The 23391-nt window shown below is 40.4% G+C and overlaps 1 protein-coding gene across 1 annotated transcript in view; it reads left to right on the top strand.

Annotated features, from left to right (window-relative positions):
- Positions 1 to 2739: 2739 nt before the first annotated feature.
- PTPN2 (protein tyrosine phosphatase non-receptor type 2) overlaps positions 2740 to 23391 on the top strand; it is a gene marked incomplete at both ends in the record, with an annotated part of 32871 nt that continues 12219 nt past the window's right edge. Inside the window, 7 exons of the mRNA XM_079533576.1 lie at positions 2740 to 2808; positions 5416 to 5506; positions 12464 to 12564; positions 13051 to 13149; positions 14312 to 14449; positions 21340 to 21549; positions 22680 to 22838. Coding sequence (XP_079389702.1) covers positions 2740 to 2808; positions 5416 to 5506; positions 12464 to 12564; positions 13051 to 13149; positions 14312 to 14449; positions 21340 to 21549; positions 22680 to 22838 — 867 coding nt within the window. The remainder of the gene's footprint in view (positions 2809 to 5415; positions 5507 to 12463; positions 12565 to 13050; positions 13150 to 14311; positions 14450 to 21339; positions 21550 to 22679; positions 22839 to 23391) is intronic.

Here is a 23391-nt window from a genome sequence, read left to right as displayed (position 1 = left end):
TTTAAGAGCTTATATTGCAGTTCATCTCCTAGTAGGGAGCTGGAGTATATTATTGGCAACCGAGTAAATCAAGTTTACTAATGAGTGTGCATGGTTCCTTTTGTATATATTGTTTTCCTCCACAGACCAATATAACTGTAGTCCTGGGCCTACACTGGGCTCACTTCCCAAAAAACAATGAACTGGCACAACACTTTCAGAGTAACTGCAGTAAAAAATAACAAGCAAAGAGCAAACAAAAGCAATTTCTCCAGAAAACCATGTTTTGCCAATTACTGTTGTTCTAAGCCAGATTTAAACAGCAATTAATAAATATTTATTTTTACATAAGCTGCCTCCAGGCACCAATTTGTCTACAGATTCTAAACATAACTGCTGCCACAATCCCCCCCCTCCTAGTAATACAATTCCGTTGCTTTCCCAATGGAAATGTGGGGATGTAGTTCCTCCAGACAAATACAAGCTTCTAATGTGCACTACAGCTGCTAGTTAAAAAGCAAAATACATATTATGTACATTTACTTAACAAAACTACATTTCTCCTGCATTCTTCTCAAGATATACCAATGTCTCAGTGGCCTACTCTGCTGATACACACATAGTGCTCCTGATGGTAGGCCTGTCTTCGGAAACAGGCAGGACATCTCACACTCCGCAGGGAGTGGCCTCCAAGCCTTCCTGGCCTTTGCACCAGAACAAGGAGGAAGCACCACCTCACTGGGCAATGTCTCCCTTTGTTCTCTGCATTGACAGGGCGGCACCTGAGCTTCCTTCAGCTGTGGCCACGCAGGGTGGCTTCATGGCAGCATGGATGCATCGAGTACTGCCTCGAGTTCTGTGTGCACGTTTGTGTGCAGCAGTAGTCACAGGACATGAAATATTAGAGAGTGTCCAAAGGAGGGCTTCAAAGATGGAGAAGGGTCTAGAGGGGGAAAGTGTATGAGGAGCAGCTGAGTTCCCTGGGTGTGCTCAGCACAGAGCAGAAGAGCTGAGGGGAGGCCTGATGGCGGCTGCAGCTCCTCACAGGGAGCGGAGGGCAGCGCTGAGCTCTGCTGTGTGTGACAGCGACAGGGCCTGAGGGAACGGCATGGAGCTGTGTGAGGGGAGGGCGGCTGGGGGTGAGGGACAGGGGCTGCAGCACAGGGCGGTGGGCATGGAATGGGCTGCACAGGGCATGGCCCCAAGTGCCAGAATTCAAGAAGCATCTAGACCATGTTCTCAGATACGTGGTTTGATTTTTGGGTGGTGCTGTGTGGAGCTGGGAGTTGGACTTGATGGTCCTCATCCCTTCCACTTTGAGATATTCTGTGATGTCTGGGCGGAGTCAGCTCCAGTGAGTGGAGAAAAGAGATATTTTGCTTTAAGAACAAGTACTGCAAAACACAGAGCAGTTTCATATCAAAAGTTCATATCCAGAGAGCAAGCGTACTGAAGACGTAGATCAGTGAGGGCACTGTGTGTTTTTGCTTCTTTATTAAACATGCTACTTGGCAGATGCTTTCTACCTACTGACAACCTACCTACAACGCTGAGGTGAGATGCGCAGTCCAGTTGAGCAGCAGGGAGACGGGAGCAGCGCCCACGACGAAGGGCAGGCGAGAAAGAGCAATCAGGCAACCTTGCCAGGAGTTAAACCTCCTCTCCCTGACCGCAAGGTCCCCTGGGGAATGTAGTTCTTCTTCTCCTCTGGGCAGGTACCCAGGACTTGAGCATTGACAGTTAAAGTCCCAGTGCCCCACATGATGTTATGATGTGGAATACCGAAAGCCAAAAATCACAAAACCATGACACTTACCAACTTATTTCTCTACACCCAGCCCCTGGAAGATCACACTTTTATGTGGTGACAAACACCTTTTGTTTCCTGCAACATGAATTCAAAGAAACTTCTTTCTTTAAAATAATCATTACATTCAGGATGGGCAGATTCATCTTTGTATTCCTTAATCAGAAACATAACGAGTTGCTTACTGCACAAACGATCCCACGGACTGACCAGAGAGCCTCCCAGCGCCGCCCTCAAGACGCAGGAGAGGTTTCCTAAATATGTTTCAAAGTCAAAATCATAGTCACAGAATTATCTGAGTCAGAAGGGACCTTTAAAGGTCACCCGGTCCAACAACCAATAGGGACACCTACAACTCCACACTGGGATGGCGAAGCCAGGAGACTGACCTGCCGTTCCGTGCCCAGTAGCCCGCGTGCCCGCCTCCCCGCACGCCGCTGAAGGCAGCACAGCCTCAACCCGCCCACGCCCCGGCCGCACTGATTCCGGGAGTCTCCTCAGGCCGCGCTGTAAGCCGGCGGCGGAGCGGGGCGGGGCTAACATAGAAGGGGAGCGCGGCTAACACGTAAGGGGCGTGGCTATCAACGACGCCGGGGTAACCGCCAGGGGGCGGCGGAGTTGAGGGGCCGCTGAGGCCCCGCTTCGATCTTCGCTCACAGCCGACTTCCACGGTGACGTCATAAAAAATCGCCGCCGCCGCCAGCCCGCCTCTTCACCTCGCGGCGCTGCCAGGCCTCGCGGCCACCTGCGGGCGGCGCCCCATCTCCCAGGTGCTCACTCCTCCTTCCGCTCCCCGTGGGCGTGGCCTAGGCCGCCCTCGCCGGGGGGCGGGGCTACGCATGCGCCCGGCTGTCGCGGGAGCCGCCGCGAGCGTATGTGCGCGCGCGGCGGCGGCAGGGCGGGCAGCGCGCGGGAGCTGGGCTGGCGGCGGTTCTGCTGCTTTGGCCGCCGCCATGTCCGCCGCCATCGAGCGGGAGTTCCAAGAGATCGACGCCACGAACGAGTGGCAGGCGCGCTATCTGGTGAGCGGAGAAGGGGTTCGATCGCCCGACGGGGAGAGGGCCGCGGTCCGCCGGCGCCCGTCGCCGTTATGCGGAGGCTCGGCGGAGCGGAAGTTGTAGGGGCGCGAGTCGCTCTCCGGCACACGCAGCGAAACTGCGGGCGGGCGGCGCGCATGCTCCCGGGCCTCGCTTGGCTTTTCCTTTTCCCTTCTCTTGCGGGGAGGGGTGCGAATGGGGCAGCACGCAAGCGTCGCCGTGGGGCCGTAGCCGCTGCGCCTGCGCGCCGGCCGGCAGCGTGCGTGCGAGCAGCGCCTGCGCATGTGCGGCGGCTGAGGAGCGGGACTTGGGCTGAGGCGGGCGGGCTGCCCCGGCCCAGCTGTGTGTTACAGCCGACCTCCCCCGGGCTGAAGCCGTCCGGGCCTCTCGCTGCGGGCAGCGCCTGTAAGGGGCTTATAGATAGTACTCGAGCTAGGGTGCGTGCTACGTTGCTCTCCCAAATGAGGAGAAGTAGTGCGAAGCAAAGTTCAGTTTCCTGAACTCAAGCAGGAGTTTTCTCCTCAGTTAAATTATCACAGAATCACGGAGTGGTTTGAATTGAAAGGAAGCTCGAAGCCCACCCACCCCACCCTGTGCTGTGGGCAGGGCTGCCGCCCAGCAGCTCAGCTGCCCAGGGCCCATCCACCCTGGCCTTGAGTGCCTCCAGGGATGGGGCACCACAGCTTCTCTGGACAGCTGTGCCAGCGCCTCACTGCCCTCTGAGCCGAGAGCTTCCTCATAACATGTAACCTAACTCTCATCTTTTATTTTAAAGCCATTCCTCTGTGTCCTGTTACTATCAGGCCATGTAGTAAGTTGGTCCCCTGCTGTTTATGATATCCCTTTAAATAGTGGAAGGCCTCAGTGAGGTCTCCCTGGAGCCTTCTCCAGGCTGAACAAGCACAACTCCCTCAGCCTTTCTCCATAGGAGAGGTATTCCAGCCCTCTGAGCGTCTTCATGGCCGTCCTCTGGACCCATTCCAATATACTGACTTCTTATTTAGGAAGGTATTTAGCTATGACTGCGTTGTATAGGACACACGCTTGCTGTGAAAGGCATATGTTTCCTGAAGAAAAAACCCAGCTGAATATTAGGGTTTTCTTAATTCTTCTTGCCGAAACCTTTGTCCTTCAGTTCCGAGAATCTTCCTAGGCTTGTGGTAGAAGCTTGGAATATTTATGAAATTGTAAGTCTATTTCTGAGCACAGAAAATGCCTGTGCTTTTTAAAACAAAATGCTTCCCGTTACAGGATGATGATGATAATAAAAAAGAACTTACATTTGAGGGAATTTGGCTGTGAATGCTTGCCGTTTAATTGTTGAGCGTGGAGGTACTCCAAAAGCCTGTAAGGCATTTAAGCTAGAAGAGAATACAAGTTCCATTGTTCTGTACCAAAATCAAAATCTGATTGTGTAACAGATTGAGTGATTTATGTGGAGGTACGTAAAGCACTGATGGTTGGACACTTGCTGTTCCATATTGTAGCTGTTTTTCACAGATTATCATTGCACGTAAGTCACAGCATAAGGCAGACATTAAAAAAAATGAAGCTTCTTTACATCTGTTAGATTTCCAAAGTCCTGTTTCATTGTGTTCCTGGTATGAGAGTATCTCAACTGATTAATAAGCTTGCAAAGATGATTGTTTTAGCTGGAGCACAGAGAACTCCTATAGGAATTTAATCTGAAAAAAAAAAACAACACTGAAATATTTTTAGTTTCATATCACTGCGTGTCAGCTGAGTACAGGGATATAAAGACACCAGTCAGTCCGTAAGAGGCTGTTTGTCAGTAGCACACTGTCTGTGTTTCTGTGTTTTCACACTTACAAATCTGCTTCTTAGTTTGAAGGTGAAGTTGTGGAAAAAGACATTCTCATTAGAATCAAGAAGCTTTAGAAACAAACAGAAACACCTTCCCCGTTTACAATATGTAAGCAGTATTACTTCTTTAAAATGATGTGTAAATGAGTGTGTTTAAATATCTTCCAAATGCAGATTATCAAAGAGTTTGTGTTAATGCCTGAGTAGAAGCTGGCTGTGATTTCTGTATTGATACAAGCTCACATTTGAGAGTAGAGATGTTCTCTCTTACAGGCTCATGTTTAATGATGGCTGTTCAAGATGAACTGTTGAAAGACCTGTAATAATTTTGTGGCTATTAATGATGTTATGGCTGCAGCTAACTAGTTCAATTTTCTTTGTGGTGCTTATGTTGCCAGCTGTACTCTTAGTTCAGACTTGTACTTTTTCTGGGAAATAGCTTGCAAATCTCAGTTCAACAGTAAGCATGAGAATTACCTTCCCTTCCCCCCCCCCCCCTTTTGTTTCTGCTGTGTCAGTTAGTTACCAAATTGTGCATACGTTGACCAAGTGTAAAAAGATCTAAATGACAGCAGTATGGCTAAGAATGGCATGTGTTTTCTGGGTGAAAGTAGCATTAGCTGTAGTAAAAGTTGGTTTATAAGTCAATAATGGTATTAATCACTGCAGTTAAATAACTGAGCTTGAAAGCCTTGTGATAGGTTGTATAGAATATCAGCCTTAATGTGCTTGGTGGCTAGAAATAAACTGTATTTTTGTCTTTTAAAGGAAATTCGGCATAAATCCAGTGACTACCCTCATAGAGTTGCAAAATACCCAGAAAACAGAAATCGAAACAGATACAGAGATGTTAGTCCATGTAAGTATCTTTTCAGTATTTACAGCAGTACATTTTCCAGTTTATTTGCTACCGAAGCATGTGAAATATCTTTTTCAACAGCGTTTTCTTCAGAAACTTTAATCCAGTATCCTTATGAAAATACACATGAGCAAAAAATGAGTGATAGATAATTATAGCTAGAGAAAGCTACTGTATATCACTTTCAGAAGGACTAGGGGAAAAAATGAAAACAGATTTAACCTCTTTCAACTTCAGTATTTTATAGAAAACTTCAATGTTTGCGTGTCTTTTTGTACTATGTTTCCCAGAGCAGCAAAATCTCTCATAATCCCTTTGTTCTTGGATCTAGAATTTTTGAAGAGTAGTTGATTCATTAGGGCTTTTTGTTTGAGTGCTTGATATGAGTATCTATTGTATATTTTGGAGAAGTGCTGAAGTCCTTGTTTCCAGTTGAAAGCTGTGGTAACAGCATGTGTATAGCACTTCTCAAAACTATGCACAGAGTCTCGAAGTGAGTCATGCTGTTCAGATAGCAGTGCTCATGCTGATTGTTAGGCAGTTGCCAGAAGGCTTGCTTATGTGGTGTATTCCTGTCAAATGGGTCCACTCTGGCTTAATGCTGAGTCTAAATACTGTGCCATCATGAAATGAGAGTTCAGCACAGACCCTCCTTGCTGTGTCTGTATGGCATTTCCCATCACCATCCTATCTGAGAAATGTGCAGCTCTGAAGATGATACCTCAGGTTAGTTGAGGCTTACTGGCTCCTGTGTGTCCAGCAGAATGTGCTCAGGACCTGAGTGCCCTGATAGACCTTAGTTAACCTATGTTGGTCAGTGTGAGACCTCATGTCTCAGGCTAACTGTCCTGTTAGAGCACGGTGTTGGCTTCTTACCTGTGATAAAGCAGGTCGCATTTCATTCACTTTCTGTTTCATACCTAAATTGAGACAGATTTTGAGAAGGCAGGAAATTGGTTTTGAACCCCTGAGACCCAAAGTCTATTCCCGTGTCTGTCATCTGCAGCTTTTGTAACAGAAGTTGTGCTCACTTTTTTTTGTCCTTTCTCACATCTCGCATTCAGTTAATTTGTAACAACTGCAGAGAGAAGGGCAGCATAGTTTTAAAGTATGTTTTTTTTTCTGCATTTCTAAAATAAGGAAAACTTCTGTTATTTCAGTAGCATCTGGAATACCTGCAATAATATCTTAAATGATTGGCTTGTAGTCATCTCCTGTAAGGATGTGAATTGGTGGTTGGGTGTTTTTGTTTGTTTTGTTTTGTTTTCCAAAATTTTCCTTAGTCATGATATATCTTTCACAATAGTGGACACTTCTGCCCTGAAATGCTCCATTATCCAGAAGGAAGTGATGCAACTGTAGTAAACAATGGGTCCAATATAACAGCAGATAGACAGTTGAATAAGTCTAGTTCTGAAGTAGTACCTGGGTTCAGGAGGACTATAGTGACATGCTAGTTGACATGAAGTTTAACAGTGAGCCTTAGGAAGCATGTCTCAGTTTTTAGCGTGCCTGAAAGAAAGAAGGTTTGAACTGAACTGCCATGATATGCCCACAGAACTGGGTGCCAGTAGCAAGGCTCTATGAGAACAGAGCAAAACAGTCTTTTATCTGATTACTGTTGCATTTTATGTGTATGTTTTCAAATACGAGTCATAACTGTTCCTTTGACAGTGGTGGGAAGTAGGAGGAGACCTGTAAGAGAGTAGATGATAAATGACATTCTAATGTTTTGGTACCAAAAACTTCAAAGCAGCTGGGGCAGAACCTGGACTTCTGATACCTGATGGTCTTCGGAAATAGCAGTTATTCCTATGCTAATTAAATATATTACAAAACATGTGATGTAATTTAATAAAAATATTGTATTTCTTCGTAGCCAAGAGAAAATGATTTGTCTATCTATACAGCAAACAAGCCAGTCTAAAATGTGAGATGGCGTGTCTGTAAGAGGAAATGCAGGGATTGTTCTGCATTGCGGAAAAGGTGCTTTGGGTTGGTTTGCCCCACTTCAACTATAATACACAGAGCATGCACATTAAAACTGGTTGTATATCATGTACCTTTCTAGGTACAAGATGGTTGCAGTTGGCTGTATGAGGCTAATTGTCTGCCCATTACAATTGAGTGAATCTTACATTGTCTCCTGTTTCAGAAGTATTTTCATTAGTGTCATTTTCCTTGCTAAGGAGCTACAGTGTGTATTAAAAAAAAAAAAAAAAAAAAAAAAAAAAAAAAAAAAAATTAGTTGGAGAAATGCCCTCAAGAGTAATTGCCTAGCCAAAAAAACAGTAGTCATGCAGTCTGGTATGGGTCTAGAATGGGGAGAGGAATATCTCGGCAGTGTTGCAGTATTGAAACAGGAAGTTAATCTGAAATGGGTTTGGTTTGACAGTCAGTCATTTCCTGACAGATGAAACTGTTTCTCAGAAAACATTATTCAGAGGAAAATAAATTACGGGGCTATTATTCTTTATTGATACCTTTATTGAAACTCTAAGACTTAATACTTTCCTTCTAAATCTTATCTTTAGCTCATATCAAAGTAGTCCAGTGTCTTAGGTTGACTGTAAAGACCTTCAGAGATCTTCCTACTGCATTCCCAGGTTCAGAGGCAGAAAGGGAATCCCCCCTCAGGTAAAATTGTCAGGATTTCTTCAGGATTTCTTTTTCTCCCTCTTGTGAGAGATGGCACAAGTTAGTTTTCTCTTTAGCCCTTATTTATGACATGGCATGTAGCGTATTTTCTTAGGTCATCTGAACATTTTCACCAAATAGATCATGTTGCTGTTGGAGAATCTTAAAAGGTAGTGATTTCTCTTTGTTTTCTTCAGTAGGCAGCTAGTAGACTTTGTGTTGGATCTTTCAACTGTAGGCTTATAGTCATTGTAGAACATATGCCAGAGAGAGAGGAATGTGAAGAGTACTGTTCTTTATGAGGAACCGAGTTGGAGCTGATGTGGATGGTTTTGCACTTAGCACTGATTATTTATTATGGCAAAATGTTCCCTTTTTGTCCTTTGTTTCAAGTTCATGCCTGGAGGTTCTGTCCAAAATAAGTCTACTGCACTTCTTGCTGTCCATCTTAGAAGCTGAAATTAATGTGGTGGGTTTTTTTTTTTTGTATGATTATCTAATGATTCTATAGGACATGTTGTTACCAGAAGCATGTTATAAATAAACAGTGTGTGTTGCTTTTGGAGATATTTCTTTCTTAAGGTTTGGGGAAGAGGGGAGTCGTCCTGGCACATACTGACCTAGACTTTAGAACAAGAGAGTTCACTAGGAAGGGACTGTCAAAGATCATAGTCTGAGCGCTTCAGAGCTAGCCAACATTTAAACCACGTTGTTGATGGTGCAGATTTGTGTGAGCGCAGCAAGCAAGCTCTTGTTTGTGGCTGGTGAAAATACACAGCTAATGGTGGTGACTGTTGATAAACAGTGTTTTATAGCTCCATCAAATAGTGTTACAGAGCTCTTTGTATTTGCTGTAGTTTCCATGGAATTACATACAGCATTATTTTCAGAGCGACCTACGTGTTTCAGTATGAATACATTCCAGTTACAAGCTAAGCCTTTGCTGATGTATCATGGTGGCATGTGCTGCGTGCAACCATTGGCAAGGTGAGGAAAGCTGCTTTGCCTTTCCTTTGCCTTAAGCTCCCTCTGAAACCATTTGTCTGAAAGTTGTGAGCGTACATCCGGTAACGGAGGGCTGTGATTTGGGTAATGCAGCAGCTCAGGTAGACCAGATTTAGATTAGTGAAATGAAGGGGATTTACTGGCAGGGGGTGAAGCGTCACACAGGGTCACTGGGATGGCTTATCGCTGCATGTTTTATTTGTGACTTTCTTTAATCCACTAAGTAGCATGTCACCCTTCCCTGTTATAGCACCATATTTGGCAAGCAAACTTCTCTTGGACAGAAGATGTTTTTTAGGTTATGCAGCGGTTTCGTGTTGAGAAGTGCAATTGATTTTTCTGAATAAAACCTTTCATTAGTCAACTGTAAGGTCTGTGTCATGTGAACTGCCAAACGTTCCTATCTCTTTTTAACTGGGTACCTCACTTTCCTTTTTGCAGGGGTGGGCAATGTGCAGTGTAAAATCTTGGCCTTGTGTGAGATGCAGGGAGCGTTATAGGTAATAGTGGAGGGAAAGGGTTTTGCCAGAAGTGGGTAATAAGAGCTTATCTCAGACAAGGTGGCTGTGGGAGCAGTATTCTTAGTGCGGGAGCCAGAATGAGAAGTGTTCTTAAGGTTGCCACTTCCTTTTCAGCTGTGTAATTTGTCAAAATAGGGAAATTAACACTTCAGAAAATTTGTGCTGTATTTTAGCTGTTGTGAGCTTGGCAGTGTTTAAGATAGATCTTTTAGATTAGATTTAAGATATGTTTATCGTTCGTATAAATCTGAAGTCCTGTGTAACTGGAAATGATTTACATATGAGAAAAATGTTACAGCTAACTTGCTGTTGAAGGTTGGCTCGCTTCATTTAATTCAGCCAAGCAAGCCAGAACTTGAATGAGGTTTCTAGGTCATTGTGTCCTTTAGGAACCCATTCCCCTGAAAGGGAAATCAATATTTGCTCGTGGCTTTCTTTGTCCCCTGGGTATGCCACCGTATTTGGAGGTTTGCCTCTGTTTTGGTCGGGCAGGAGGAGGGAGAATTAACTGTTAGGAGTTATTTCCAAACTTTCTTTGTAATGTTAACAGGGCAGAACATAGAAGAGGCTTAAAAATAAAGCTGAAAATGTGTGTAAGTGCTACAGTACCAAGTCTGGTTAGGGCCCAGGCAGTTATCTCCTGCTGGCAGCAGAGCAGCAGCTGCTGCTGGGTGATTAAACTGTTAACAGTGCCTGCTTACGTCACCTTTCCGAGAACACTAGTACCGGTATGTGTGATTTACTATAACAAGATCTTAAGTTTTTCCTGTTGGCAGATGACATGTAATATTTACAAAGGTCTTGGTTTCTCTCCAGTAGAAACATTTCAGATAAAGTGATATATGAAAGGAAAAAGTAACACTTGAATTTCCAGATAAAATAATGCAAGGACACATTTTTACCTTAAAACACATCTTCAGTCTTCTGTCTTGACTGTTGTTTTTTTTTTTTCCTTCATACGGGCATACAAATTGTTATAAGACTCCTGAGAGTCAAGATGGTGCTGTCTCACATCTGGAATGCTAATGAAAACAGACAACCTGGTAGCTTTCTCATTCTTTTATATTAAAAATAGCTTTACAGCATACTTCTGTGCTGTACACAAAAAAGCTAGAAGCTAGATAACCTCAAACCTTTGTCCTCCGGGGGAGAAAATAAAGAATTTCACTGTTCACTTTCTTCTGTGAATCTGGTAAGGTGACCATATATTTAAGAGGTTGAGGAATGTAAGAACAGTCATTATAGTCATTACAGTCTCGTAAAGGATCCCTGTACATCCTGGTAGCTTCTGGCAGCTGCCAGTAGCAGGGAGCTGAGGAAGAGTGTAAAAGCAGATCAAGGCAAAGTAAATACATTTTTCCCAGGTTTCCAAAACTGTGGAAAGTATTTGTAAAATAATACAAGCAGCCCACAGAACAAGGGGCCAGTTCATTAACTTTGTTCTGATTCTCATATAAGCTGTTTGCCCAGTCAGGGTCACGTTCGTGGATTTCTTCTTAGATAAGCCTTGTGCTGTATAGGCTGGCAGTGACATAGGGACAGCATAGCTCTCCCGAGGGTGATAATTAGTGGTTGCTTGCACGAAGGTCATGGGTTTTGTTAATTTTGTAAGATAGATGTCAAAAGGAACTTAAGCTTTTGGTGACGGTGGGAAAGGGAACAGAGGACTGACGTGCTTTGGCAGCAGCTGTGACAGCTCCAAGTAAGTTTTGTGGTCAGTGTCAGTGAGAAACTGGCATCGCACCCTGACTCACTGCTGGCTCTGTCTGTTGCTTTACAGAATGGCTTCCTGAAATGCACTCAAGTAGCTTTGTTATTGTTCCTTAGTTCTTACAAACAATCTATCGGTGGTTGAGCTTCAGGGGGTTCTCAGTCAGTCAGAGCTCAGTTTGTGATATGCAATTGTGTATGGATTTCAGACAAAAGTTGCTGTTTATTTAACGGAGTCTGATAAATGGCTGACGAAGGATTATTTGCTGTGGATGAGTCTGATTACTTAAGTGCCTGGTAGAAGGCAGTTAGGAAGTACTGGAAAGTCCTACACACATACAGTCACAGTGACTTTTCATTATGCAGCATTGTCATATGACAGTCTGATAATCTTTCTCAAGTTAATGTTAGTATTTTAAAAGCAATCCTTTGACTGCTTCCATCTGCAATGAGTAGCAAATCTTCTGCCCTGCTTGCAAAATCGTGGGAAAGGTAGAAAGCACGTAATAAAATTAGGCTTGTTTAATTGGAAGATTTGTTTAATAGGGACATCATTTATGTGCTACTTCCTTAGTGCTTCTAATTTGCATTGTGTTAAATGACGAGGAAAATTAAGTTCAGCAAAGCTTGATTAGAATGATTCTAAGTAGGTAATTTTTTAGCCATGTCAGTTTATGATTCTGCCTTGGCCTGTGGAGTTGTAGTTTACTGAAGACCTTGGAATTCCAAACTTAAGGCAAACCATGCAGTGGAACGTAGCCTGTTGTGGCTTGTCAATGCTGTTATATTAAGGAAATAAAATTGTTGAAGGATGGGCATGAGCTGCTTTTGTTGGTGTGGGGAATTAGTTGTTTTTTAGAGGAGAAGTGGTATTCCAGTTACTAACCTGTGATGGAATGCTGAGGGCAGAATGAGTCAGCCATTGTTATCAATGTTGCATGAGGAGCTGCTTTCATGTAGCTGGCCATTTGCTTAGATAGAAAATAAATTCTTTAATGATTGCTTTGTAGGCCTAACCTCTTCTGCTGCAGAGTATTGGTGAAAGTAAAGGCATTGTTCATTCTTAAGTTTCCTTTAATTTTAGATGATCACAGTCGAGTAAAACTGCAGAACACAGAGAATGATTATATCAATGCCAGCCTAGTGGTCATAGAAGAAGCTCAGAGATGCTATATCTTAACACAGGTAAGTCATCAATCAGTCACCAATCAGCAGGTACTACAGGGAATGCAGGTATGGGGGAAGTGGATTTGTACAATGGTAATTTACGTTCGGATGATTCCTCATCACTCTGTATTACGTATCTCATGCTAACAGCCTGTTTGATCCAGTTGTGAACACACATTTTAATAAAAAGATAAAGGGGAATGTTTAAGTGTATATAATAGACTGTCTCTAAAGCTTTGTAGATATTTCCTGCTTTTCAGGTAATAATGGTTTTATACTATTAAATATAAACTTTCAGAAGGGTGTATTATACTTCATAGCTCTGACAGTATCTCTTGAGTGATTTGTGCAGTGTGGTTGCTTTCTTTCCTGTCTTCTCTATCATTTTGTTAATAGCTTGATTAAACTTTTTGGACAAAGATTTTGGTTTCACACAGTAACACATTAGTCATGTTCAGACATTGCTTATGCATTTTCCTATTCATTTTTCTTTTTGCCACACAGGGTCCACTACCTAATACGTGTTGTCATTTTTGGCTAATGGTATGGCAACAAAAAACCAAAGCAGTTGTTATGCTGAACAGAATTGTTGAAAAAGACTCGGTGAGTAACATCAGACATTTTGCTTAAGCTGTAAAGTGAACCATGTAGTTTTAATATTGCTGAACATACAGATTGATTGTTATGTTTAAAGAATCAACACTTTTTCATTGCTGCACAGCGTAATATGTATATACTATACCATTAAACAAAGTGATGGAGCTAAGGTAAAACTGATTTCACTAAAACCAACATCTAGTATACATCCAGAAAGGTGAAAGTAGCATGATGAAAAAGGAGTGCATAGAGACAGAACTAAGATGAATTAGAAGCAATATAGGTAAAAAATAAAAAATAAAAAAAAAAATTTAGGAATTTAAAAAAAGAAAAGAAAAACACCCAAGTGGGAAGATGCATTTGAATTAAAGCTTTAGATTGTTTCAGAGCAGTGTGTTTTTGTGCAGTGTTAGGAACTGTTCATAACAGGCCAGGCTGCCTCCACCAGCTGTCGAAGTGGTCTGATTATTTTGGATTACTTACAATTGGTGGTACACATAAAAAGTATATCAATCTTCTGTTATTGTGTAGGTTTTCTCTACTAATGTGCCTAAAATCATTGTGGATTTGAATGATAAATGCATGTCATTTTGTGGAGATTTTTTTTTTCTTTCCCTAGGGTGTATTTGTTAGTGAAATTTTTTTGCCTAGTCCATGACAAAGTCATTTCTTTACCTACAGTGAGTTTGAGTGCAAAGCAAGAGGAGTAAAGGATGAGGAAGTTCTGTATTGCTAATTTGTTCTTGTTTCACTAAATCTTCCAATTTTCAGCGAGGCTTAGGGAAATAGGCACAACGTGTTGCATCACTTCTGTAAATGTGCAGATGTCCGTGTCAGAAATGCAGGGGATGTGTTGAAATAGATGAGTAAAGATCTCTGTAGAGAACTAGGTGGAAAGCTGGGGAAAGGGTGAAGGGTTAAGGTCTCAAGACGCACTGGAACTGTCATGAAGGAGAGAGTGAACAGCTGCAGCTGGAATGCCTAGCACCAGTTGAAACTGTTGCAGTCACTTGAGTGTAAACTTTACAGGATCTGAGAATTCCTCAAACTAGGAGCAGGTAATGTGTACTTTACTATACTGTATTTAAAGGTCTCAGAATTTGGTAGCACAAAGCCCAGGGTGCTAGGGTATTTAACTAGATTTTTCTTTTTTTCTTTTTCCACATAGGTGAAATGTGCACAGTACTGGCCAACGAGAGGAGAAGAATTTATGATGTTTAGTGAAACAGGTTTTCGTGTGAGGCTAGTATCGGAAGAAGTCAAATCCTATTACACTGTTCACCTACTGCAATTAGAAAATATCAACGTAAGCTTTTGGAGTCTGTATATCTCATATTCCTGACCTTAAGTATATAATGCAAAGCACTTAGCACACTGTCACTGCAGGTTTAATAGAGCTTTTACACTGAAAATTATAACGTGTTTGCTTTTAATAATGTTGAAGATGAAGTGTGGCATATAGCAAGTGAGCAAATCTCAATCTAAATGTTAAGAGGGAAGTCCTGCAGCACTTATTTTTAATATTTTTGTTTTCCATTTGGCAGTATCTTAGCGTGCTGAATTCTTATTGGTGGTAGAGGTGATCCTAAGAGGAGCTGTAAGAAATACCATAAAAGGAAGAACCTAGGATGTTTCTGATTTCTTTTGAATATCAGAAATGATACCCGGTTATTACTATATATTTCTTTAACTATAGTTTTCCACATATTTCAGTGCAGCTAAGTAAGTTTGGGGTGGGAGGGAGGGACAATTGCCACCTGTGGATAGGTAACATTATCTCCTCTTGCTTACCTCCCCTTTTGCTCCACAGGACCAACCATCCTTTTCTCTTAAAAATTAAGCACTTTGACAATTTAATCAAGTTAAGCTCAAAAAAAATTGTTCCTGGCCTGAGCTTGGGTTGGAATTTGCTGCTTCTGTTTCAGAACTGAAGACAGGATTGAAGAGCTTGTCTGTTTGTTCCAGCTATGTCTTGTAAGATATTCTCTCTCCCTATAAACCTTGCCTTATATTAATTGAAAGTGATCGTATGGCAAGTTTTATTCGAAGTTGTCTTGTCAGTGGATTTGAGAAAGGAAAGCTTGAAGAGGATTTTTCTTTTGCATGTTGTTTTATACAACTAAGTCTCGATATGTTTGATCAAAATTATTTGAATTTATAGTAACTTTTAGTGATACTTTGAAACAAGTACCATTTGTCTGTTAATTTGAAACCTCCCTCACGAGATCAGCATGATAAAACTTGGCATGTTGTTCCTTGATTTATTCAGTGAAAGGAGAGCTTTATGAAATTTTGACCTACTGACTTGGAGAATTTCTGTTAGTCTTTGGTTTGTTAACAGCAAAGGCTAAGATAAAGAGCAGTACTTCTTGCAAGATAGTATTTGGGAAAGAACCACTCTTCTTTTTGGAAAGCTGAGGCAAGTTTTCCTAACTATCAAAAAGGCCTTTTTTTTTTTTTTTTTTTTTTTTTTCTTCTAATAATGATTTGACTGCCATTGGCCTGTAATCTTGGATTTCCTGGTTTTTTTTTTCTTTTTTTTCTTTTTTTTTTTTTTTTTTTTTTTTTTTTTTTTTAAGAATACAGTTTTCATGATACATCTGTGTTTGGACATAATGTTAGCTGGAAAATGCCGAGATCGCATGAGGAACAGCACAGTAGCGTAAGCACTGTAGTAGGCTTCATGGCTTTGAAGCTACTGAGAGCTGAAATGCCTGGGTTTACTGGGCTGTTAATGCATGCCCCATCAGTGTTATATAGACATTCTTGTAAGTAACTTTACTCACACAAATATTTAGCAAACGTACTGTACTGAATTTTTATTTTATGCCCTAATACTTCTACAAGGTTTGAAGAATGCTAACTCCAAATAATATTTTGTATGTGAAACAGCCAGAAGAAACAGAACATAATCAGTTACTTAAAGGGGGGGGGGGGGGGGGACACAAAAACCAAAAACAGCAACATAGTTCCCAGAATAATAACACTGTGAATTGCAAGTGCAGCCTTCTATAAGAATTTTGAAGTGTGCCATTAAGATTAGTGGGAATTGAGTATTCACGTTGAATTGAAATGTGAGCTTTAGTGTGCTCATGCTCTTTAACTCTGGAGGGGGCTTTTGTGGGGACAGAATAGGAAACCATTTAGCCACTTGATGCCTGGAATATAGGATGAGTCAGAGATACAATTTTATTCTGAGTTCCAAGAATACTTAAGAAATTTTAGCATTTCCATGAAAACACAGAGAACTTAAATCGGCGTTACAGTACAGCTATTCTGAACTCAAGTAAATTATCTGTGTTACTTTAACAAATCTCACTAATACACAAGCAAAATGAATATGTGTGAAAAGAAGCATTTAATGTTCTAACCAGTAGGACAAAACCTGAGTATTTGTTTCTAATTTATTTGTCATTTAAGAGCAGTTAGAAATACAGCTGATAGGGATTTGAGGGGTAGTGTGTGTTTTTAGGGTTAGATGGTGATATTTGACAGTTTGATTGGTTTAGATCTGTTTCCGGCAAGTGTTTGTTTTTGCTGTTGTGGCTGAAGTTGCCCAAAAACTTTGTAGAGGAGATGATGTTCATTGGTGTCTTTTTCAGCTCCCCTTAAGGTAAGACTGAATGTGAAGGCTTCTATAAACCCTAGCATACAATGGAAAATAAGAGTAGAGGAAACTACTGTGCTTACATTATAAATTTGTAATAATTTACTTGAAAAGCTATTGCATGTCTATGACTTGAAGTAACACCAAGTGTAATGGAGAAGTTGGTAAGTGTTTTAGAGCCTTTTGTTAAATCCATGCTTCATTGGATGGAGTGACTGTTTGGTGGCTATCATCATATTCTGGGTGAGTTGTTAGGTATTCACAGGTAATTTCTGTAAGATTCCACTGTGTACAGAATGTGTAATTGATTAATCCTTTTGGCTTTCCTCGTGATGAGTACTTAAAAGAAAACTGTATTTTCAGTAACTTCTGGTGAGGTGGCCAGGTAGCATGAAGATTCATTGTGCATCACCCACAGGGTATAGTGCAGTGAGTGCTGATGAACTTAAGGGGAATAGGTCGGTTCTGGGGAGTTCAGGGAAGCTTCAGGGAACAAAGGAATATCAGAATCTGAGGGAAACCAGAGATTGGCTCAATGCTGAAATGGAGCAGTGGAAAGGAATGAAACTTCTGTTTGTTTGTTTTTTCGCCTCCCTCTCTTTGAGTAACTTCTGTTCTGAATTGTTCTGTTTCTTCTAGCTGTTCCACATACAAAATATTATTTGGAGTTAGCGTTCTTCAAGCCTTATAGAAGCACTAGGACATAAAATAATAATTCAGTACGGTACATTTGCTAAGTATTTGTGTGAGTAAAGGTGTCTCAGGCTGGGTTCCTAGAAATACAAGTAAAGCACCTCGAGGAGAGGTAGTAATCTAGATTCCTTGCAACGTTAGTGGTAGGAGACTTTAGAGTAAGGTTCCTTAATACATTTCAGGTGGAAGCACAGGATCAGTGTAGTAAATGAAGATAAGATTAGAGTTGTTGATTTCCAGTGTTCAACATTTTAAATGTCTGAAGAAGGTATTTTGGTTATGAAGGCAGCAATCTAATGGCAGGCCATGTTCTGTTATCTCATATATAATGTGATTTTTGTCATTGTGACTGTGTATGTATTTATGTAACTGCTGCAGTGGTTGGAAGGAATTTCTGAAACATGGCATACGCTTGTTTTAAACTCTAGGACATTCTCAGCACTTTGAAAAGTTTAAATAAGTATTTTGCTTCTCAGTAATAAAGCTGAGATGTTAGGAGGAATATCATTTCCTTACAAGAGTCTGGGTTTTCCTTTCCTATACATGCTTTACAGATTTAGAAGGCATAACTCCTAGGAGAGGATACGTACCAGTTTTGGAAAGCAGAATGTTTGTGAGAATTATTTAGCTGCATTATCTTCATTACAATTTTTCATATAATTTGAAAGCTGTTCTGCCAGGCATTAGAATGAGGAAAGAGAGAAGGCTGTGGTAAAAGTCAGTAATTTTGAATGTCAGTACTTCTGTTAGTACTCCAGAGCACACCTCATTTCTATACAAATTAAATGTTAATGCATTTGAGGCCTGATGGTGAAATACAAGACCAGCAGTGGGATTTGTGTGTATTTTTATTCCTTGATGTTAGACCATTTAAGTTGCCTATCAGCTATCACAGCTTTTTTTTTTTTTTTAAGGTGTGTTTGTGTGAACTTTGGCAGGTGAGCATTTTCTGTCTTAACTTGGTTTGCTTGACACTGAAAACATCAGTTTCTTTGAGCAATTTGATAGTATTTTATTACTGTTCAGGCTCTCAGGTGACTGAATCTAAGGTGACGAGAGTTGTTCTGAGATTTTTGTACCCTGCCTAATTGGATTATTGGATATTCACTGTAAAATGATTGTGGTAAGGTTTATTTTGTGGATAGGTTGCCTTGTTGCCTTATATTATTCTTCTGCTCTGATCCTTGCTTGGTTGTAACTTGGAGCATGGCTTGTGATGGTGCTGCAGGTCTTGCCAGCTATCAGTGGAGAGCTGTGCAGTAGGGTATTAGCTTCCAAGCTGACCAGTTTTAGCTGTAATTATTTGCTGTAAGCTTATCGCAGTATTTAATGAAACATTCACTAGAATGGTCTGACAGCATTTTCAAAAAGTTTTAAAATATTATATGTTGACCTCTGTAGGATATTTTCTGTAGGATAGGTAGCTAGGCTTAAAGAAATAGTGTTAGAAGAATATGGCATAGTAACTATAGAATAAACTGGTTCTCAGTTTTCAAGCAGAAAAGCATTACCTGCTTAAACCATTTACCTATGTAAACCTACTTATACCATTTATGTATCTGCAAAATGTCTGAATCCCGAGGCTTGGCTTTTTTTCTTCAAAAGAACACTTAAAGCTTAACAGCTTTAAATAATTGGCTGTTCCTTAACTGAATTTCTGTCACTCAACAGTTGTGAATCCTTACCAAGCCAAGCCTTTTCTCTCCAGTCTTGCAAGAGTTCATGTAGGAGGTACCTGTGGTGCATGGCTAGCCACATCCCCCCAAAACAAAGAAGTTCTTCAAGAAAGAATGGTACAGTTACTCCCATAAAGACAGTATTTCGGTTGTCCAGCTTGACTGCCAAGCACCACTTGAAAGAGAGTCTGTGTGAGAGAGAAAATGTGGGAGGTTTCAAAGAGTCAAATGGGACTTGGCTGTATGTTTAAAAACTGCAAGTTCAAAGACCAGCCAGTTGCAGAGCTTTGAAATGAGACTCATAAAGAGAGATGAGGAGACTAGATATTTTTAAATGAGCTGAAGTGATGGAAAATTCTGGAATAGATAAAGCTCTCATACAGTATGGGGAGGAAGAAAAAAGTAATTCAGTAGACTAGAGATGGATGAGATGTACAGTAGCATTGATCTATTTTTCCATTAGGTATAGCTTTTTCCAGATTAGTGTGTGCACAGGGGACACTTGGCCGTGTGGTGGAAGCACCGCTGTGTGTTTTCTTTGTTTAAAGGTGAGGATGCTAGTGCTTATTACAGTAAGGGATTTAAACAAAACAAAAGAAAAACTCGACTCCATCCCACAGGTCAGCTTTATTTTCCATAGATAAGTACTGCTTTTTGTTGTTTTGAGGTATAAGGGAGGCTTTCATCTGGAATACTGTTAAGAATCTTGAGGAGGAGGACAGAGTACAGATTACCACTTCAAAAGATCACCTACATTCAGAAGAAACACCTTTAAGCTTCTCTTTACCTATTATGTTCTTCTACCTCCCCTCTCCAGTTTTTCCTCTTTATTTTGTCAATTGATGAATTATTTTTCTGGAGATTTTTTTGAGGAGATTGCTTAGTATGTTGCATTCCTTAAATTTTTATAACTACCACACTTCTTTTCAAGAACATCTCCTTCATGATGTTTGAAAAAAGTTGGCTAGTTAAATTAACCTGGTATCATTAAAGCTACATCTCAGCTGAGAACACAAACTTTTTTTAATGCTTTGCTTCAGACAAATAAGAAAGGAAAATCCCTGTATTTATGTAATCGAGGAGGGTTTGGTAGATTTTTCCTTTCGGAAATGTTACTGTATACTCATGTACCAAGTGTGATGGGTCAGACCGTTTTCCATGTTGAGCTTTTATCCCTGAAACATCCCTGCAAAATGTTGTGCATTTAAGATTGAATTGAGTCACAGTAATAGATCCTGTTGTCTGTGGAAATGTGCAGTCTTGCAGTATCAGGGCAAAAGACAGTGTGAGAATATTCTTGTAATTGTGATAACTATGAACTAGGCAATCATAGTTTCACAAGGGAGTTTCATATGTTATCCCTCATATAGCTTGTTGTTACTGAAAAAGAAAAATGGATTTTCTGTAATGCACATACCTTAAATTTATTGATGTTTCAAGTGTATGCAAGTTTACGTAGATGTTAAAACCGTGGAAAAATAGGTGAAATGGAGGGAGATTAAAAATTCCTGAACTAAAATAGCTGACCAAATTGTCTCAGAATCAGCGTGTAACAAAGAGAGGAGAAGCAAGGATTAGCATTTAACAGCAAATCTGAAGGGAGTTCTGTGAAGGTATGGCTCAAATTCATGACTGAAGCTTTTCAGTATATGTGCAGATTTGCTTACTGTTGTTTTATTATTTGCCGAGGAAAAATTTGTGTGGTGTTTGAATTCTTACTTACTTACAATGAATGAGTACTTCAAGCTGAGTCTTGTTGCACATTCTTGCTACTCTCAGTGGTGCAGTTAGTAGAAAGGAGATGCTGGTACCTCTTGGTATTGTACCCTGCTCTGAGCAGAAGAGAGTGCTTGCAATGCTGATGGGTATTTTTTCAGTCCTGTCCACCATAACATGATTGCCGTCAGCCATTAAGTTGCATTAATGGTTTAGAAGGAATATTTAAGGGCAAGTAGTAAAGCAAAAAAATGAAACAGTGAAAGTTTGAGAAGAGGAAAAACAATATTTAGTAATAATTTCAAAGGGGAAAAACTACTAATGCAGGTGATGAAATGCTTCATATTGCATTGTTACTAGTCATCCAGCTTGCAAAAAGATATTAGATTGTTTATCTGAATGGGAGGTTTGAAATAGAGTTGTATTGATTTGGACTGGGGAAATGTGTGCTAACTAAACACAAATTGAGTACTTTCTAGTTGCATTGTTTGTTTTTTCTTCTAGAGTGGAGAATCCAGGATGATATCTCACTTTCATTATACTACGTGGCCAGATTTTGGAGTTCCCGAATCCCCAGCTTCATTCCTGAACTTCCTTTTTAAAGTCAGAGAATCTGGTTGTCTAAGTCCTGAACATGGACCTGCAGTGGTTCACTGTAGTGCAGGGATAGGACGATCCGGCACGTTTTCATTAGTAGACTCTTGTCTTGTTCTGGTAAGTACTTAGCTGTTTTCTGTCACCGCTTTCCTTCCCACACTCTGCCTTCGTTCCCATTGTGGGTGTTTTGGTCAGAAGGCTTTAAAAGCATTTAAGGTAATGACATATCAGTAAAACTTTTAGTTAGGGTATCAGGCTTCTTCACGTTTTAATGGTTATAAACAAAAGTCTTAAAATACATTGATAAATCTATCTGGAGTGTGTGAAATCTATCCATTTCACAGCGTTCTGGAAAGTACATAGGCAGCACTCTTTCTCTTTTAGATGAGATACACAAAGTAGATTGAGATTAGCCTAGGTGGATTGTATCGTTATTCATAATTTGACTGCACTTTAAATGTTAAATAAAATTTAAAGTACCTTTTAAGTTTTTGATTTTCAAATTTCAGAATCCACTTTTGCCTCTGTTGGTTAATAGTGAGAAGTATGGCATAGGGTTAAGGAAAATGATTTCATTTGAAGTCTAAACTAGTCATCTTATGTTTTGAGTATGCCCTCTCAATTTGTTCTTTTTCTTCAGTTTTTTTGTGTAGTTTAAAAAACCAAACAACAACAGCAACAGCAAAACCCCAGCGTGTGTATTTTGATGCAAGCATACTTTAATGTTAAAAGAATTAAAGCAAACATTGCAAGGAGTGCAGATATGTGATTTAAACAGCTCCCATGAGTCTAGCATGGAGCTCAAAATGTGTGTGTTACACATAAATTAGAGGATCTGCTTTAAATATGGAAGTGTCTGCTCTACTCCAAACTGCTGTTCTACGCGGGAGTTGTAGGAAGTGCTATTTTATGATTCTGATTGTGATAGGCCTACTTTGAAGTACATCTTGGAATCAAACCAAGTGCGTCTAAATTCCTCATAGTTGAGACTTGATAATAGAGTACTGATTTATTTGGTTAATACATGGTTGTAGATTTGCTTAGGGCAAGCTTTCGTTAATGATTTCCTTTTTCTTTCTTTTTTTCCTGTGAAAACCAATTTAGAAATCTTGAGGTGTTAATTTCTTACGTAACTACCAGGAACATAATGTGACGGAATTTTTAGTTTGCATTTTGTGGTTCACCTTTTTTATCTGTAATTTTTTTTAACCATATCTATGACACTTTCAATATAACCTTCTTTACAGATGGAAAAAAAGGATCCGTTTTCTGTAGATATTAAGAAGGTGTTACTGGATATGAGAAAATACCGAATGGGACTTATTCAGACACCTGATCAACTAAGATTTTCATATATGGCTGTAATAGAAGGAGCAAAATTTATAATGGGGGATTCAACTATACAGGTAATTACTTTAGCTCTGTGTGTTTAAGCATAAACAGTAGACTGCTAACAGTAGTTAAAAATGAGCTCTGAGCTACTTTAAAATGATCAATTTTGTGGGTTTAAAATACGTTACCTTTTCCAGTATGTTTCTTGAGGGTATTAAAGGTACAGCCCTTTCTAGCTGCTTAACTCCTAATCCTATGTAATTGTCTTCTCTGAGATGTACAGACAAGTTATTTTTGCATTTCTAATTTTAAAAAGATTAAATCAGTATTTTCAGTACTGAAAAGCAGAAGTAACACTCGGTGTCACTTCGAAAAGACAACAAGAATCTCTGCTGGATTCCTTCTTGCCCTACATTTTCTTAGCAGTAATAATTGCCTGATGCTAAAAATGAGCTTTATTAGTAAAGCTTCATTTTTTTTCATATCCTTTAAATTTTATATTACAGTTAGAATCTAGCTAAATATAGTGAATTTCAGAGATCACCAAATCTCACTGCTCTGTCAGTGTAGCTTGCAGGAATTATGGTAGCTACAGCTATTTCAAATGTCTTGGTGGGGGAGGGAGGG

This window comes from Tetrao urogallus, assembly GCF_951394365.1.
Source record: "Tetrao urogallus genome assembly, chromosome: 3".
Taxonomy (NCBI): Eukaryota; Metazoa; Chordata; class Aves; order Galliformes; family Phasianidae; genus Tetrao; species Tetrao urogallus.
This window is presented reverse-complemented; position numbering and strand designations above follow the sequence as displayed.